Source organism: Oncorhynchus clarkii, chromosome 31 (assembly GCF_045791955.1).
Source record: "Oncorhynchus clarkii lewisi isolate Uvic-CL-2024 chromosome 31, UVic_Ocla_1.0, whole genome shotgun sequence".
NCBI classification, from domain to species: domain Eukaryota; kingdom Metazoa; phylum Chordata; class Actinopteri; order Salmoniformes; family Salmonidae; genus Oncorhynchus; species Oncorhynchus clarkii.
The window spans coordinates 41852260-41870820 of NC_092177.1; the positions used below are offsets into that span (position 1 = coordinate 41852260).

The 18561-nt window shown below is 41.9% G+C and overlaps 1 protein-coding gene across 7 annotated transcripts in view; it reads right to left on the reverse strand.

Moving 5' to 3' along the window:
- The window catches only part of LOC139391116 (protein diaphanous homolog 2-like), a 637381-nt gene that overhangs the window by 48107 nt on the left and 570713 nt on the right, over positions 1-18561 (reverse strand). For 6 of the 7 annotated variants that reach the window (XM_071138656.1, XM_071138651.1, XM_071138657.1 and 3 more), the window contains 2 exons: positions 14719-14817; positions 13303-13353 (listed from right to left, as the gene is read on the reverse strand). In XM_071138656.1, the coding sequence (XP_070994757.1) occupies positions 13303-13353; positions 14719-14817 (150 nt within the window). The remainder of the gene's footprint in view (positions 1-13302; positions 13354-14718; positions 14818-18561) is intronic. The other variant, XM_071138654.1, reaches the window with a different exon arrangement.

The window sequence follows — 18561 nt, forward strand, 5'->3', positions numbered from 1 at the left end:
TTTTCAGCCCTGAGGACAGTCAGTTGGTTGGTTCATACGCCTCTCTATGCCGTCTCTGTTTTTTCTCTCTCTCCAAGTGATTCCCCCTTTGCTTTTAGCAGCTGAGAGTTATAGGTCTATTAGGAATTCATCACACAATGAGTGAAATCAATCCTATTGTGCGAATGTGCCAGCGTAAAAAATAAGATAAAACCTTCAATTATGGGGGCTCAGAAGAATATTTGCCCTCCCAAATTGATCCGATATTGACAATTTACACTTCAGATGACCTTTTCCAAGATCTGCCCACATATTTGAGGACCAGTGCTGTATTGGGAGTATTTGGAAAGTGGATAGAGAAGTGGGAAATGCTGTTGTATTGCAAAAAAATAGGCGATGGGGTATAAACTGCATTTCACAGAAAACTGAAAGGGTATTCACGAAACACACAGGCGAGGAGTAAGGCCTGCCATTGTAAGTGTACACACAGATGGGTCTGCGTCATATGGACACAGTATGAGAGGAGGCGGGCACCTAGATGGGACCCTTAACGAAGGTCAAAAGCCTCTTGTAAGGAACCATATAATGCATGGCTGGAGATGTGGTCGTCTTCGGCTTGCCATTCAGAAAGTCCAACCTTTTATTGAAATTTGATTTATCCTCAAAAAATTGATCTTGTGTCACACTCGACTCATTTTAACTGTCCACTCCAGCTCGACTGGCGGAGTAAAACGGTAGATCAGTTATGCGGCGGGGGTACTCAAACGGCACATAAAATCCTCATCTATATTTCCATGATGATATTCCGCTAGGCCTGTCAAATGGATTTTTTTCTGGGCGGAAGGTCCTTTGGGTCTGTGAGAAGAACAGAGGGGGCACATCCACCCTCGGACATCAAACCGACGGTCTGTCGGGCCTCCGATCCTTCAGTCTCTCCTCTATCTAGCCTCTTCCCTTTGGCTGTTGATAAGTATCCTTGATCTATCACGAGCAGGTGATAGGGTTCAAGCAGCCGTCTTCACAGAGCCTTCTCTTCCCCTCTATTGATATCTAGGATCTACTAAGCCATACCCAGTTCATAGCCAAGCGCACATTCCAGGTCCCCTCGGCTCTAGCAAGTCACGTTAGCTCCACTACCTTTAGCAGTAGTGGAGGATAGTAAAACAAGGATAGTAAAACAAGGAAAATTCTCCCTTGTGGGGACATTTCTCACATCCCCATCAGGACAAAGGCTATTTTAAGGTTAGGGATTAGGTTTAGGGTTACAACTAGGGTTACAATTAGGGTTAGGGTAAGGGGTTAGTGGTTAGGGTTAGGAGTTAGGTTTATGGTTAGGGTTAAGGTAAGGGTAAGGGTAGGGGTTAGGGAAAATAGGATTTCGAATGGAAATACATTTTAGGTCCCCACGAGGATAGAAGAACATAACGTGTGTGTGTGAGCGTGTGTGCGTTTACAGTACATGCACCTGTGTACATGTCTATGCGTGTACGTGTGTCTGAGAACGTGAGGGAGCACAAGCCAGAGAGTGGGAGACATAATGAAAGACAGGAAGGGAGCGATAAAGAGACATACACCAGAACATATATGTGAGAGGAAATGACTTGCTAAAGGAATTGCGAACACCATCACATCCACGTGATATAATAGTGTTTATTAATTTAAGTAACAAACTGTGTAATTCTCCCCAGATCACATGCAGGATGAAGAAATGGCTCACTAGCTCAAAAAAAACATAGCCATCCAGTACACAGGCCCATTAGTAGGGACAACCGAGGCATTTGGTATTGAGAGATAATTTACAACACGATGATGTGAATAATAAAAGAGGAGAAAAAAAAATCCTTCAGCGGTGTCCGGCTTTCTCTTCCCGCTGCTCTCTCCCCTCTCTTTCATTTGCTTCATTGCAGATTCATCCCGTTCTCTCCTTAAAAATGTCATGACTGAAAATAGGTAATTTCATCTTCATTAAATTTACAGGGGGCCAGCTCTCCCCTCTTGCCTGGGTGAATTAGCGGCTAGACCAGTGAGATTAGGCGGTTGGGTTCTGAAATCCCATAACTGTGACAAGCGTTATATCACAGCATCTCTTCTGTTTTTAATGGAGGAAAGATGATCTCTATCCATTCAATGTCAAAGAGGCCCTTATGAGGCTAGTGGAAGGACACACACACATGTACGCACACACACACATGTACGCACACACACACACACACGCTCATACATGCACACACTCTCACACACACACACTTTTGATGGGCAACACAGTGAAGGTGAATCCAGAGAGTCAGAGAGGAGGGGATAGTACTGGTTAGGGACATCGTAATGACTTTGAAAATAGGCAGTAAATAAATACCGATTGGCTCCCATCCTCTTTTGAAATCTGATTGATGTGCCTTTTGGGAGATGCCCGTATAAAAGAGCTACTGAGTCTGTGGCTTTCATCACAGACCAATCGATGGTGAGAGGATGTATGAGCCGGCTCCATGCCTCTCTCTTACCAACCAATCTCTTGGGTTATATACCGGGTATCAACACACCAGAGTGGGGGGAAAGAGGGGGCTTTTGTGAACAAAACTCCCCATGCTCTTATTTGCCCATATTCGTTTGAACATCAGTGTTGAGATTTGATGAGCTCTTGTATGCAACAGGGTTGGGGTCAATTTTAATTCAGTCCATTCAGGAAGTGAACTGAAATTCTAATTGTTTAAGTGGAATTTCAGTTTACATCCTGAATTGACTGAATTGAACCTCTTGAAGCTAGGGGGCACTATTTTTATGTTTAGAAAAATAACGTTCCCAAAGTAAACGTCCTATTTCTCAGGACCAGATGCTAGAATATGCAAATAATTGACAGATTAGGATAGAAAACACTCTAAAGTTTACAAAACTGTCAACATATTGTCTGTGAGTATAACAGAACTGATATTGCAGGCGAAACCCTGGGAAAAATCAAATCAGGAATTGCCTCCCATTGCTCCATTCAAAGGGATATCAACCAGATTCCTTTTCCTATCGCTTCCTCAAGGTGTCAACAGTCTTCAGACATAGTTTCAGGCTTTTATTTTGAAAAATGAGCCAGAACGATAACATCGCGTCAAGTGGTCACATGAGTTTTGCTCGCGCAACAGAATTTGGACAGCTATTGTTTTTCCCTCTCCTATTGTGAAAGACATTTGCGGTTGATATATTATCGATTATATATTTTAAAAACAACCTGAGGATTGATTATTAAAAACATTTTACATGTTTCTGTGGACATTATGGATATTATTTGGAATTTGTCTGCGTTTTTCGTGACCGCTCTTTCCTATGGATTTCTGAACATAATGCGCCAAACAAACAGAGGTATTTTGGATATAAAAAATAATCTTTATGGAACAAAAGGAACATTTGTTGTGTAACTGGGAGTCTTGTGAGTGAAAACATCTGAAGATCATCAAAGGTAAACGATTAATTTGATTGCTTTTCTGATTTTCGTGACCAAGCTACCTGATGCTAAGTGTACTTAATGTTTTGTCATGCGATCGATAAACTTACGCAAACGCTTGGATTGCTTTCGCTGTAAAGCATAATTGCAAAATCTGAGACGACAGGTGGATTAACAAAAGGCTAAATTGTGTTTTGCAATATTGCACTTGTGATTTCATGAATATGAATATTTTTAGTAATATTATTTGACTGAGGTGCTATGCTATTTAGCGGTTGCTGATGACAATTATCCTGTTTAAGGGATGGGTAGCGTCAAGAAGTTAACAATCTTTCCTGTTCTATAAGTTGTTGTTGGTTATGTAGGTTATCTGTAGATCATTCGGAAAGTATTCAGACCCCTTGGCTTTTTCCACATTTTGTTACAGCCTTATTTAAAACAGATTTAGAAAAAATAATTCCTCATCAATCTAAACCTCATAATGACAAACCAAAAACAGGTTTTTAGAAAAATGTGCTAATTTATAAAAAATGTAAACGGAAAAAAACGTATTTACGTAAGTATTCAGACCCTTTGCTATGAGACTCGAAATTGAGCTCAGGTGCATCGTGTTTACATTGATCACCCTTGAAATGTTTCTACAACTTGATTGGAGTCCACCTGTGGTAATTTCAATTGATTGGACATTATTTGGAAAGATGAAATCAAGATTAAACTCTTTGGCCTAAATGCCAAGCGTCACATCTGGAGGAAAACCTGGCACCATCCCTACGGTGAAGCATGGTGGCATGATCATGCTGTGGGGATGTTTTTCAGTGGCAGGGAAAGGGCGACTAGTCAGGATTGAGGGAAAGATGAATGGAGTACATATACCGTTGTTTGTTGTTGGTTATGTTGCCTTTCTACACTGGGGTCCAGAATTATTGACACCCTTGATAATCATTCAAATTCTGAGCTACAGCTCAAAATAATTCTGATAAAATTGCTCAGAAAAATAGATTTTGATTAACAAGTAATACTTTTTTTCTCAAAAAGGTAGGAGTCAAAATTATTTACACCCATTTTCAATCCCCTTTAATACCCAACCTTGCTTGAAGAAATGGCACTAAGGCTTTTTCAACAACAAAACAAGATGAGTTGAGGAACACATTGGGAGGGATCTCAGACCATTCCTCTATAGAGAATCCTTCCAGCCACAAGTCGAGAGATTATAGTTGATTTTGTTAATAATTTCTTTGTGAAGCAACTTACAGTAAAGAGTGCATACATTTTTTAAAACTCGTTCATACAGGTCCCCCATGGAAATTGAACCCACAACCCTGGTGTTGCAGGTGCCATGCTCTACCAACGGAGCCACACGGGACTCAGTTGGGGTAAATATATTACTGGAAGATCCACTCACGGCCAAGTTTCTGGCAGACGCAATAAGGTTTTGGGCTAAAATGTCCTAGTACTGGGTAAAGTTCATGATGCCGTTGACCTTAACAAGGGCACAAGGATCAGTGGAAGCAAAATAGCCCCATAACATCAAAGATCCACCACCATACTTCACAGTAGGTATGGGGTTATTTTCTGCTCATGCATTCTTATTTCGACACCAAACCCACCACTGGTGTGCATGGCCAAAGAGCTCTATTTTCATGTCATCCAATAAATGTAAACGCCTGTAGTTTGCTAAACGACATTGGCACTTGGATTGAAACCGGTGCTTTGGTCAGATAACATGAAAATAGAGCTATTTGGCCACACACAGCAGTGTTGGCTTTAGTATCAAAAACAGAAAGCATAAGCGGTGCCTGCACTACCGTTTTCAGCCTAGTAATATTAAGCCCCTTGAGAATAAATCGAGTTTTCTGAATTGAATTGAGACGTGTGCAGCCTTTCTAATTTGAAGGAAAAAATACACTTCCTGGAAATTATATATGCCCGAGTTGACCCAAATATCATGCCAATAACATGCATTGTCTGATTGAGGAGAATGAGAACTCAAAGACCCACACAACAGAATGCCTGGTTCTAGCCTCTGTCAATTAGGACTGGCTTCTGTAATTGCATCAAGTAGGTTATGATGACTTCACAGGGTTTAGTTACGTTCCACACAACTGGAGAGGCAGAGATGTTGGAAATGTTCTGGAAATTGGCTTGAACCCTAAAAGTACCGATCAAAAATGTCAATTGTCAACGTTTTGTTCTGAAATTGTAAGACTTTGTCAAACAACTAGTTACTGACAAAAAAACACATTTTACCATGATTTCTGTGTTAATATGGAGGACTGAAAAAATAATATATCTTTTGTATACTAGTGGTGGGTGGCTAAGCTGAAAATGTGGACACAATAGTAGACTTTGTGATAAAAGCACAACATTTGGCACAGAGGTAGATGTACGGTGTACAGAAAGTATTCATACCCCTTGAGCTATTCCAAATTTTACAGCCTGTAAAATGAAAGCATGTTTCATTTTTTATTTATTGAAAATGAAATACAGAAATATCTAATTGACAAGAGTATTCACACCCCTGAGTCAATAGAAGTTAGTACCACCTTTGGCAGTGATTACTGCTGTGAGTCTTTCAGTAAAAATCTCTATGAGCTTTCCACACCTGGATTGTACAACATATTATTATTTTTCAAAATTCTTCAAGCTCTGTCAAATTAGTTGTTGATCATTGCTAGACTACCAAGTCTTGCCATATATTTTCAAGCAGCTTTAAGTAAAAACTGTTACTCAACCATTCAAGAACGTTCACTGTCGTCTTGGTAAACTCCAGTGTAGATTTTGCCTTGTGTTTTAGGTTATTGTCCTGCTGAAAGGTGAATTAATCTCCTAGTGTCTGGTGGAAAGCAGACTGATACCATGCAGACTCATACCATGATGCAGCCACCACTATGCTTGAAAATATGGAGAGCTGTACTCAGTAATGTGTTGTATTGTATTCAGAACAAAAACAAAAAAAAAATGTTTTTGCAGTATTAATTTAGTGCCTTGTTGCAAACAGGATGCATGTTTTGGAAAATATTTATTACGTACAGGTTTCCTTCATTTCACTCTGTCAATTAGGATAGTAATTGTGGAGTAACTATGATGCTGTAAACACTAACTGTTTCATGATGAAATCCCTGAGTGGTTTCCTTCCTCTCCTGCAACTGAGTTAGGAAGGATGCCTGTATCTTTGTATTGACTGGGTGTATTGATACACCCTCCAAAGTGTAATTAATAACTTCACCATGCTCAAAGGGATATTCAATATCAGTTTTTTACCTATCTACCAATAGGTCCCCTTCTTTGCGAAGCATTGGAAAACCTCCCTGTTTTTTGTGGTTGAATCTGTGTTTGAAATTCACTGCTTGACTGAGGGACCTTATAGATAATTGTATGTGTGGGGGTACAGAGATGTGGTAGTCATTCAAAAATCATGTTATTGCACGCAGAGTGAGTCCATGCAATTTTTTATGTGACTTATACATATTTACTCCTGAACGTATTTAGGTTTGCAACATAATTCCACTTTGACATTATGGGTTACTGTGTGTAGGTCAGTGACCAAAAATGTTATCCATTTTAAATTCAAGCTGTAACAACACAACAAAATGTGGAAAAAATAATGGGGTGTGAATACTTTCTGAAGGCACTGTATGTACCCTGAAAATATATAGATATGGATTCACCCATATACAGTGCCTTGCGAAAGTATTCGGCCCCCTTGAACTTTGTGACCTTTTGCCACATTTCAGGCTTCAAACATAAAGATAAAGATATAAAACTGTATTTTTTTGTGAAGAATCAACAACAAGTGGGACACAATCATGAAGTGGAACGACATTTATTGGATAATTTGGATTTATTGGATATGCCACAAGCCACCTGGGAGACACACCAAACATGTGGAAGAAGGTGCTCTGGTCAGATGAAACCAAAATTGAACTTTTTGGCAACAATGCAAAACGTTATGTTTGGCGTAAAAGCAACACAGCTCATCACCCTGAACACACCATCCCCACTGTCAAACATGGTGGTGGCAGCATCATGGTTTGGGCCTGCTTTTCTTCAGCAGGGACAGGGAAGATGGTTAAAATTGATGGGAAGATGGATGGAGCCAAATACAGGACCATTCTGGAAGAAAACCTGATGGAGTCTGCAAAAGACCTGAGACTGGGACGGAGATTTGTCTTCCAACAAGACAATGATCCAAAACATAAAGCTAAGTCTACAATGGAATGGTTCAAAAATAAACATATCCAGGTGTTAGAATGGCCAAGTCAAAGTCCAGACCTGAATCCAATCGAGAATCTGTGGAAAGAACTGAAAACTGCTGTTCACAAATGCTCTCCATCCAACCTCACTGAGCTCGAGCTGTTTTGCAAGGAGGAACGGGAAAAAATGTCAGTCTCTCAATGTGCAAAACTGATAGAGACATACCCCAAGCGACTTACAGCTGTAATCGCAGCAAAAGGTGGCGCTACAAAGTATTAACTTAAGGGGGCTGAATAATTTTGCACGCCCAATTTTTCAGTTTTTGATTTGTTAAAAAAGTTTGAAATATCCAATAAATGTCGTTCCACTTCATGATTGTGTCCCACTTGTTGTTGATTCTTCACAAAAAAATACAGTTTTATATCTTTATGTTTGAAGCCTGAAATGTGGCAAAAGGTCGCAAAGTTCAAGGGGGCCGAATACTTTCGCAAGGCACTGTATTTGGCCCCTGGTGGCGTGCCACTATAACTAAAAAATAACTTCAAAATGTGTAAATACATATTTAGCTTCCAGTCAATGTCTCTATACCAAACCGAGAGTCATCTTGAAGAGGCAATTGGAACTGAGTTGATAGCCCGTAGTGTTCCAAAGTTAGAGCTAAAAGTCTGATGGTACCGGCGCTCATATCACCCATACCACTGGACATCTTATGTCCTACGGATATGCCAGATTAGCTCAATCTACATTTTCTCAGCCTCTGAGTATCACAGAATCATAGCAATGTGAATGAATAACAGACATACTGTATTTTCATAGCAAATGGCTATGGATGAAATTGATACTGTAAATACCTGTTCAAAGCATGAAAAACAGTCATTTTTTAAATCAAATTTGACTATATATATATATTTTTTTATGTTTCAATATATGCTAATTTGGGGATTTTTTTTGTTTCAAAAGGTTCATAAAATTAAAAGTGTTACTAATTGAAAGACAGTGTCTCTGTAATCATTACCAATTTGGTGTAAAAATGACCTCTTTTTTAAGCAAAACATATTTTGGCACTTTTAGGGTTCATTGTGATTGGTGCCTCCTGGTAATATACGAGTCTCTACGTAATGTACCTACAGACTCTTGAGGAAATGTGAGGGAGAGCAGTTCCATCTTGACAATATTAAGGAAAGACAAGCTGCTTTCAACTGAACTCCTCCAATGTAAACAAACTCCTCTTGTATATGATGCTCGTTTGTAGGATGACAAAAGGTTAATCACACTTTGAAACTGTAAGATTACAACAGACATGACTAAGCAGGAGTATATTCTGTGGACTTCATGAAATTATCACAAATGTTATTGTCTCTGAGAGGGAGGGATTTCTGGGCTAAGTTCTTATCAAGTTCAGAGTCAGTTCTGTGTCGTAATGGGATGAATAAGAAAAGAAAACGTTGAGAAAAGGAAAATCACAGACGAATATTACAGATGTTGTTCTGACCTAGAAATCATTTTCGAAAAGCTGACACTCAAATGTCGACAATTTTCCTCCTCTGTTGTCGCCAAAATAGCAACAACCTCCTCCAAAAGACAGCTAATCAGCGATTCGGGAGAAGGAGCCTTTAATCGTCTATTCAACCGTCGGTAGCAGGGGGAGCTTAATTGTTTATTTTCACAGCTGGTGCATTTCTGATTGCGTCCCAAATGGAGCCATATTCCCTATGTAGTGCATTAATGTTGACCAGGGCCCTAGTAGTGTGCTATATTGGGGATTTTCCTCAAAGTGCGCCTAAAGATTGGCGCTCTAACCGCTCGCAACATACACATTTGATCCAAATTTCCTTTAAAGCATGGTGCTTTGATTTCAGAACCTATTTGCCACACAATCCTTGGGAGCCTGCACATGTCAAGAGGATTCTCTGCTACACCATACCTCTCATAACCTAATGGGGTTACAATCCACACAGCTGTTTATCAAATCATATACAGGCCTCTATCTTGACAATAGAAAGACATGCACACAGATACACACTGCACACGTATCAGAATACAATAATGCATTGCCAATTCGAGGAGCAGCGGGTTGTATATATCTCATATGATTTGTGAGGACCGTAGTGTGAGGACTCAGCAGTGCCATGCAGTGAGAAGCGAAGAGAATACGTACAGAAACAATTGGCCCATTGGGTTGTGTACGGCTTATCATAACTATACAGGGTAGAAGGTCAAATGCATATACAAAGCAGGAGTGCTACTAAGGAAAATAACACAAACACAGAAATACAGAAATACATAGACCAGTGGTCACCAACCGGTCGATCGACTAGGCATTCCTAGTCGATCACCAAACATTTCTGCAGAAAAGCCGCAGGCCAATCGGATAGCTCAGATCACCGTGCCTATATCTTCTAGGACCCCACAGCAAAGTTTGATACTAGCGTGACATTTCATAACTTTTAAAACCATGACCAGAGAGAGATGGTCAAAGAATACTGCAAAGAGCTGCTGTTTTTATGAGTGAATTCATGTTCGACTTTCTAATCAGCATTTTTTATTTTTTTACTAAAGATGAAACGCGTTTTTTCCCCTACTTCCACTCGCGCTGCAGCTGCAATGAATGAGTAGCCAAGTGTATCAACAGCCCTGCGTTTAAAAAATAAAAAATAAAATTAGCAGCTCGTCGTGTCTATTTTAATATCAAGAAATATTTCACTTTCTCTGGTTATAGGAACAGCATGAATTTGTGCACGAGGCAGAAATAATGCCGTTGTGACTCGAGTTCCTCCATCAGGTGGATGACGGTGTCTCTGGTCAGCCTCACCGGAAGAAAGGAGAGAGCAGGGACCATGAGAGGCAGACCTTCCGCTGCTCTCTCCCTCCCTCCTCTGAGACTGACAGTCAGACGAATGAAGCAGTAAAATAAAGAGGCTAATGATTTGCTAATCATTTCAATTCATGCTCAGCCGTGCCTCGCGAGTGATACAACAACTGATCTATTTTGTTATCGAAGCTCGAATTTTGAAATATAATATGGTCTGAGAAGTGCAATATTGGCAGGGTGAACATTTGGCCAATACGCTGTGATAATGTATGAGGACTGCACAAACCTCATTCCTACATAGCGTTTATTAGGTTAAGTTGCATAGAAGTACATTTTTTAAGTCAAAAAAAAAAAATTACTAGATCTCGGCTTGCTTTTTAACTATGAAAGTGATAGACACACACAAACAAAGACAATACACACACACACACACACGTGCGCGCAGAGACGCACACACGCACACTTGAAGAGACACAGGCAGAGACAAAGGCAAAGACAGTCAACAGCATAACATGCACCCCACAGAGATGTACCAGACTGGAGAGGTAGGTGGTGAGAGGTAGGTGGTGGGTGGAAGAAATCACAACATTCCACAGCCATTTGTTTCAAAGTAGGCCAGGGCACACAAAGGCAAGAATACATTAAAGGGGAGTATTTGTAGGTGTTTGCGCATTGTGCAACGGTTTACATTTACCAGACGAAAGCCCTGGCTGGAAAAAAAGAGCGAGGGATGGAGCATGCCAAAAAAAATCATTCCGCTGGAAGGAATAGGAGTGACGAAAGCCAACTATAGCCCTTGTGTTGCTAACAAAGCGCTTCCTAAAAAGTGCCATGAGACAGGATGTGAAGTCATGCTCTATCAGCGTAGATCTACAATAAAAGGGCTGGTCTACTTAACAGAAACCAGAGTGACCTTGAGTCACTTAGTTAACAAAGCCGGTGCATCCAAAATTCAACCCTATCACCTAGCGCACTACATTTGGTCAGATCTCTATGAGGCCTACAGTTGAAGTCAGAAGTTTACATACACTTAGGTTGGAGTCATTAAAACTTGTTTTTCAACCACTCTACACATTTCTTGTTAACAAACTATAGTTTTGGCAAGTCTGTTAGGACATGTGCATGACACAAGTAATTTTTCCAACAATTGTTTACAGACAGATTATTTCACTTATAATTCACTGTATCACAATTCCAGCAGGTCAGAAGTTTACATACACTGAGTTGACTGTGACTTTATACAGCTTGGAAAATTCCAGAAAATTATGTCATGGCTTTAGAAGCTTCTGATTGGCTAATTTACATCATTTGAGTCAATTGGAGGTGTACCTGTGGATGTATTTCAAAGCCTACCTTCAACCTCAGTGCCTCTTTGCTTGACATCATGGGAAAATCAAAAGAAATCAGCGAAGTCCTCAGAATGTTTTTTTTGTAGACCTCCACAAGTCTGGTTCATCCTTGGGAACAATTTCCAAATGCCTAAATGTACCACGTTCATCTGTACAAACAATTGTACGCAAGTGTAAACACCATGGGGACAACGTAGCCATCATACCTCTCAGGAAGGAGACGCGTTTTGTCTCCTAGAATGAACGTACTTTGGTGAGAAAAGTGCAAATCAATCTGAGAACAACAGCGAAGGACTTGTGAAGATGCTGGAGGAAACAGGTACAAAAGTATATAAATCCACAGTAAAACGAGTCCTAAATCGATGTAACTTGAAAGGCCGCTCTGCAAGGAAGAAGACACTGCTCCAAAACCACCATAAAAAAGCCAGACTACGGTTTGCAACTGCACATGGGGACAAAGATCGTACTTTTTGGAGAAATGTCCTCTGGTCCGATGAAACAAAAATAGAACTGCTTGGCCGTAATGACCATCGTTGTGTATGGAGGGAAAAGGGGGAGGCTTGCCAGCCGAAGAACACCATCCCAACCATGAAGCACGGGGTGGCAGCATCATGTTGTGGGGTGCTTTGCTGCAAGAGGGACTGGTGCCCAAAATAGATGGCATTATGAGGCGGGACAATTATGTGGATATATTGAAGCAACATCTCAAGACATCAGTCAGGAAGTTAAAGCTTGGTCGCAAATGTGTCTTCCAAATGGGCAATGACCCCAAACATACTTTCAAAGTTGTGGCACAATGGATTAAGGACAACAAAGTCAAGGTATTGGAGTGGCCATCACAAAGCCCTACAAACCTGACTCAGTTACACCAGCTCTGTCAGGAGGAATGGGCCAAAATTCACTGAAGCTTGTGGAAGGCTACATGACAAGTTTGACCCAAATTAAACAATTTAAAGGCAATGCTACCAAATACTCATTGAGTGTATGTAAACTTCTGACCCACTGGGAATGTGATAAAAAAAAAAATTAAAATCTGAAATAATTCATTTTCTCTACTATTATTCTGACATTTCACAATCTTAAAATAAAGTTGTGATCCTAACTGACCTAAAACAGGGATTTTTTTTGACTAGGATTAAATGCCAGGAATTGTGAAAAACGTCTGACTTCAACTGTATATTCATTCCTGTTATTGAGATAATCAATCTTCTATATGTAACCTAATCAAACCATTCAAATCAATCTAATCAGTCTGTAACCACGTCAAGTTGATATCACCACTGAATTGAGGGTGTAGAACTAAGCCTATATCAGACCGAAACAAGATAATACTATGTAACCTAATTGACTGTCGCCACAGAAATAATCAGACAAGTTATGGATCAGTGTAGGAGTCTGTCAGAGAGTGCACCAGCTCTGGTTCAGTAGGAGAGAGAAGAAGCCATATGAGTTACACAGCCAGGAGTAGAGGTGGTGCAGTACAGTGCAGCATAGAAGCAGGTTCAGGGTTAAACTACAGACACACAGATTGGTTGTGTTACCATGGTTAGCACCTGGCCACCGAGAGGCAGGACTGGATGGATTTTGATCACCTGCAACATTGACGAAATAAACAGAAGAAAAAGAAAGGGAGGACAAGGAGAGGGGGAAGAGAAAGAGAGAAATATATCAGACACCAATTATCCACTCTGAAAAGTTTTGGTGTTGGCACAAACAGTACAAACTGCCTCATTCTGAAACTGCAATCCTTTGTGTTTGTGTTTGTGCATTGTGTGTGTGTGTGTGTGTTTCTCCACATGACTGCCTGGCTGCCAGCAAGCTCAAAATGCAGGCCAAGCTAAGAAGAGCAGGACTCAGGAGTGTGAGTTGTGACACCCTGTTTCATTAACCTGGTCTTATTGGACAAACTTGACATGGGACCTAGTAGGGAGATGTGATTGGCCAAGATAAGCAAGAGGAGAGACAATGTGGGAAATGAACAGGTCATTTCACATAGTGACAGTTAATTTAGGACAATTATTTTGGTCACGGAGTGCATATGCTGATTTATTTGTTGTTGAGGTTGTTAGGATAACACTGAATGAGTGCTCCATAAGAGCTTTGACAACATATGCTTGTCTGAAATAGGCTTTTTACTATAGGCCCTTCTATAATCAACTCCACACCACCAAGGCACTTGTATAGATTTGAGAGGACTGTATAGATGTGAGCAATGTGGTGAAAATTACACCCAGCCTATCGGAGGGAAAGGGGGAGCTACTACCATATTCAGTGCCAAGGTCCAGGGCCCTAAAACCTCTGTGCATACTCACTCGACTCTGTTCATACTAAGCTATGTTAACCGAAGCCTAATGAGGCCCAATAAACATCCGATATAACAGTTTAGTGATTAGCATGGAGCAGGTAGTGCACCAGGAATATCGCAGCACCTGTGGATCCTCCAGCTCCTCCAATACAGACAGGGCTCTGTCTCTCCACCTGCATTTCAATGTAACCTGGCACCTCTACCAGGTGGCACCTTACCATCCCCCTGGATACAGGCCATTCATCATGGCAGGATGGAATATCTTAACATTAGGATTACGTTAACTCACTTCTAGCCCATAGCCCCCACTCGCATCCCATTTCTATTGTGATCTGCACCTTACGAATGACAATGTGACGATGAATGTGTAATGAAGTGCACGGGGATAGCACACGTGTGTGTAGTGAGTGTGTGTGTTGGGGAAGGCCCCAACCCCACACACACAGAGAAGCACATGAGCGTACAGACATGTGTCCGCCCTTGGCATATACCGACTTTCATATTAAGGACAATGGACGAGACTGAGTGTGTTGATGGAATCAGGTTATACATAACGTTTAAAGAGGTAAGGCAGTTACTCTGTGTCCGTGCAGGACACAGATGGTCGCCAGCGAGGGAGGAAGTAACCTCGCCAGAGGTGGGGGGTCCTTACCGTTGCGCGGGGTTCGTTTTCGGCGGTCGCGGAAGGCCGCTCCGGATTGCAGGGCTTCCATTAAGCTGTCCATCACACCTGTCTCATTCTCTCCTCCCTCTGTAGGACAGGACAGACAGAGAATATGGTTAGAGGATATACACCCACACTGAAAAAAAAATCACAGATACACTAAAATACACACACACGTACGACTCGCCAAGCCAGACTTCTCTCTCCTATTGGTTTGGATATGTAATTGGGAGCCAGTATCCATGCACATTTTGGATCCACAATGCATGTATTTGAATGTGTAAGTGTTTGTGTGTGCCTGCAAGTGCATTTACATGCTTGCATACAGTATGAAATGTCAGAGGCCCGGAGCAGTCAAGTGTCTCAGAAGGAGTTTTACGACCCTGTGCCTTGCCCGGCTCCACTAGTCCTCTCAACGACCTACTCCTCCAGATGCCCTACAGCTATACACACAGGCCTACTTCACTGTGGTCTACCCTGTCCTCAACCCTCCCCTTTCCTTCCCTTCCTTCCTTTCCCTATGGTGACACTTTACTTGTATCTCTCCTCCCCTTCCATCTTCTCCCAGGGATATAGGACATACATGCACACACGCACACAGCCAGGTACTGTACATTGTTGGGGAGAGGGAAACTAATCATGATGTGTGAAGTTAGCAAATCCGTCAGAGAGCCGGGGCCTCGTTATCCCCTAATTAAAACATGTGATAGTGAACCCTAGTAAATACATCACAGAGACAGAGAGAGGGCTCACTGTTACATTTGGCAAGATCCCCAGGGCCCAGGTGGCACCTGATACCCAGGGACAGAGGAAAGGATGAGGGGAGGGAGGGAGGACAGGTACAATGGCTTGATGAGGTGCTACATTGCTGGGAAGAGTTTTGTCGATTTCTTCGGTTTTAGCCCATCTTAACCCATTTTGGAAAGAACATTTCCTGCGAGCGGGGTATCACTTATTCTCAAGACAGACCCTCCTGCATAAAGGTTCGCTTTTCTGAAATTCCCTGCCTCGCAATCGACGAGACTCGCTAATTCAGAAAACGGCAGAATATATTTGCCCTGGGTTTTAACAGCTCAAAATCAGAGAGGCGGTGCGAGAACAAGAACACGGTAAACAACAGTCGTCGTCTAAGTGGGCTATGTGTCAGATCAAGAGAAGTTTGCTGTGGGGATTTAGACATCATTCTCAAATCATCCAAAATGCATGAGTTTTTTTACTTTCATTTCTGTTGAAGCATTATATTTAGTGCGTCGAGGGGAAGCGTTTGGACACAGTTGGGGATGTTAAGAGATTCTCAGAAGCCAGGGCCTCATCTTTGAGCTATGAGCTTCCGGCATTAGAGCTGAGGTCTGGCCGGCTGTGGTAGAACGTCGGGTCCAATAGGACATTGTTAATGGAGCGCTGGAAGGTCACCGGGGAGCATGTTTCCCATTTTAGTCATTTTGCTTCTTTGTGTCTGTGATCCTCCGTCTTGAACTCAGTCTACCCAGCCTAGCTCCCAAGCCTTGGTCATTACAAATGATGAATTGGGCTACAGTTAAGCGAGAACTAGGACAAATTGATCAAAGTTGTCAGGGGCCCCGTGTGATGTCTAGGTCTCTGAGAAGAATGAAACTGAAGCAAGCGCTGTCTAAAAGTTTTCCAGGAGCCAAGGTGCAGTAGATAAATGTTTACCTGCCCGGACTTAACACGTTGCATTCATGTCGAGGTCCTGGTTCGCCTAGATACGGAAAAACATGAACAAAGTGGGAGCCGGTGCTGTTCTCAGTGTCATAGCTGTTAGATACAGATTGGCAATCTTGTTTATACAGGGCAAAGCAGGTGAAATGCATGTCCCGCTTTAAACCAATTAGCAAGGCTATCAAAGTGTAGCCGAGCCAATTTGAAGATAAGCACTAGCTACTTGGACTTTGCTTTGTTCTGTTTCAAGATGGTCTAATTAAGCTTGATTTAATCTAGGTGGTTTTTAAACAAAGCACATAGAAAGAGAGATCATACACTTTGGTTTTCAAAGTAGCCCTTGGGAAGGGCCTCAGGAAGAGGGAATGAGACGAGCAAATCAAGAAAAGAAATTAGCGCAAATAAAGCGTTTGTGGCTAATTAACATAAGATGCGTTTCTATTCTTGGGTACATCTTTTTTTCTGTAAATCATTTATCATTGGGATGTTGTGTTGCTTGGATAAGGCAACAAAAATAATACTGTGCGTCTAGCTTCTCTATGGTAATAGTGGAATATGTGGCATTTCCTCAAATTAATTATGTCCCAGTGTCAACTTCTTCGATTCCTAAATTAAAATTGCCCTACAACGCCACGCCGCAATGGAAAAACAAAAGATTGATCAACGCTCACTGAAAGTGCTGCTGAAAGTCCATCCTCAGACTCTGGCTGGCACAAACGTTTCTTCTCTGCCATGATGCCCAGAAGCGAAATAAGAAGCCCGGGCCTTTCTCGCCGTAAACATTACCCACAAGTTAGTTCAGCCATGTATGCAAACGATGGATGGCATAGTAACCTTAATGATCCCAATTTAAAATAGTGTCTGTTCTGGACCACAATGATGAACAGAGGGCCCACTGACTCATTAGTATGGGGGTAAAGATAGATGACCCAGATATAGGACCAAATGCTTCGTCTTCTCTGAATCCTTCCATCTGAGCCATGTGGTGTACCATGCTGTACGCATGGCAATGCACTGCACACACTGTGCTAATACGTGTAGAGACAGAGACAGTGGCCTATCCCAAAACTCCCTCTCCTCTTCCCCTCCTGTGGTAGCACAGTGGGGCCATGGATGCACTAAGCCGTTTGGCGGTTGGAATGTTTTCCAAAGGCATACCCGGTGTCATCGACGGAACAATGATGGAGCGGCCCAGTATTGACCGGCTCCACACTAAATCTTGGTAAAGAGCACTTAGCTCCCCTGCGTAAGCCACAGAAATAATATGTTTCAATGGTCATCAGTGGAGGCTTTCATCCACAGCCGTCCTCTGCCTGCATTAGCCGCTGAAGTGACTCTGGTTATGTCTTAAATGGCAACCTATTCCTTACATAGTGCACTACTTTTAGTGCACTACTTAAAAAGGGCATATATGGCTATAATCAAAATAAGTTAATTATATAGGCAATAGGGTGCCGTTTGGGACATACACTCTGTGCTTTGGGGATTCCCCCCACCCCGTCCGAAGCCATTCAGCTGGAGACAGGGGAGACGTGACGTCTAATGCACTGTTTAATAGTTCCATCTACCTTATGTGTCTTGATCAGGGGAGAGTCTCCCATTGGAGTGATGTAAGGCGGTTGTTAAAACGCTGCCTGTGTAGAGGGAGAGGGCGTTCTGGTGCTTACACAGTGGACAATTCTATTCACACAACTGTGTGTGTGTGTTAGTGTGCATGTGTCTTTGTGCCTATGTTGGGTGTGTGTGTGCTTGCGTGGTGTGCATATGTGCGTGTTATGTGTGTGTGTGTGCTCCAGCACAGACTGGTGTCAGCCATGCAGTGTGACCTATAGCGGTGGCTGCTCTGGGCCAGTTCAGCGAGAGGATGAACTAGAGAGCCAGACAGACCCCTCTAATAGCTACAGTGGCTTGCAAAATAATTCAATATTTTTTATTATGAGAAAAATACAAAATATTCACACACCCCCAAAGTCAATACTTTGTAGAACCACCTTTTGCAGCAATTGCAGCTGCAAGTCTCTTGGGGTATGTCTCTATATGCTTAGCACATCCAGCCACTGGGATTTTTTCCCATTCTTCAAGGCAAAGCTGCTCCAGCTCCTTCAAGTTGGATGGGTTCTGCTGGTGTACAGCAATCTTTAAGTCATACCA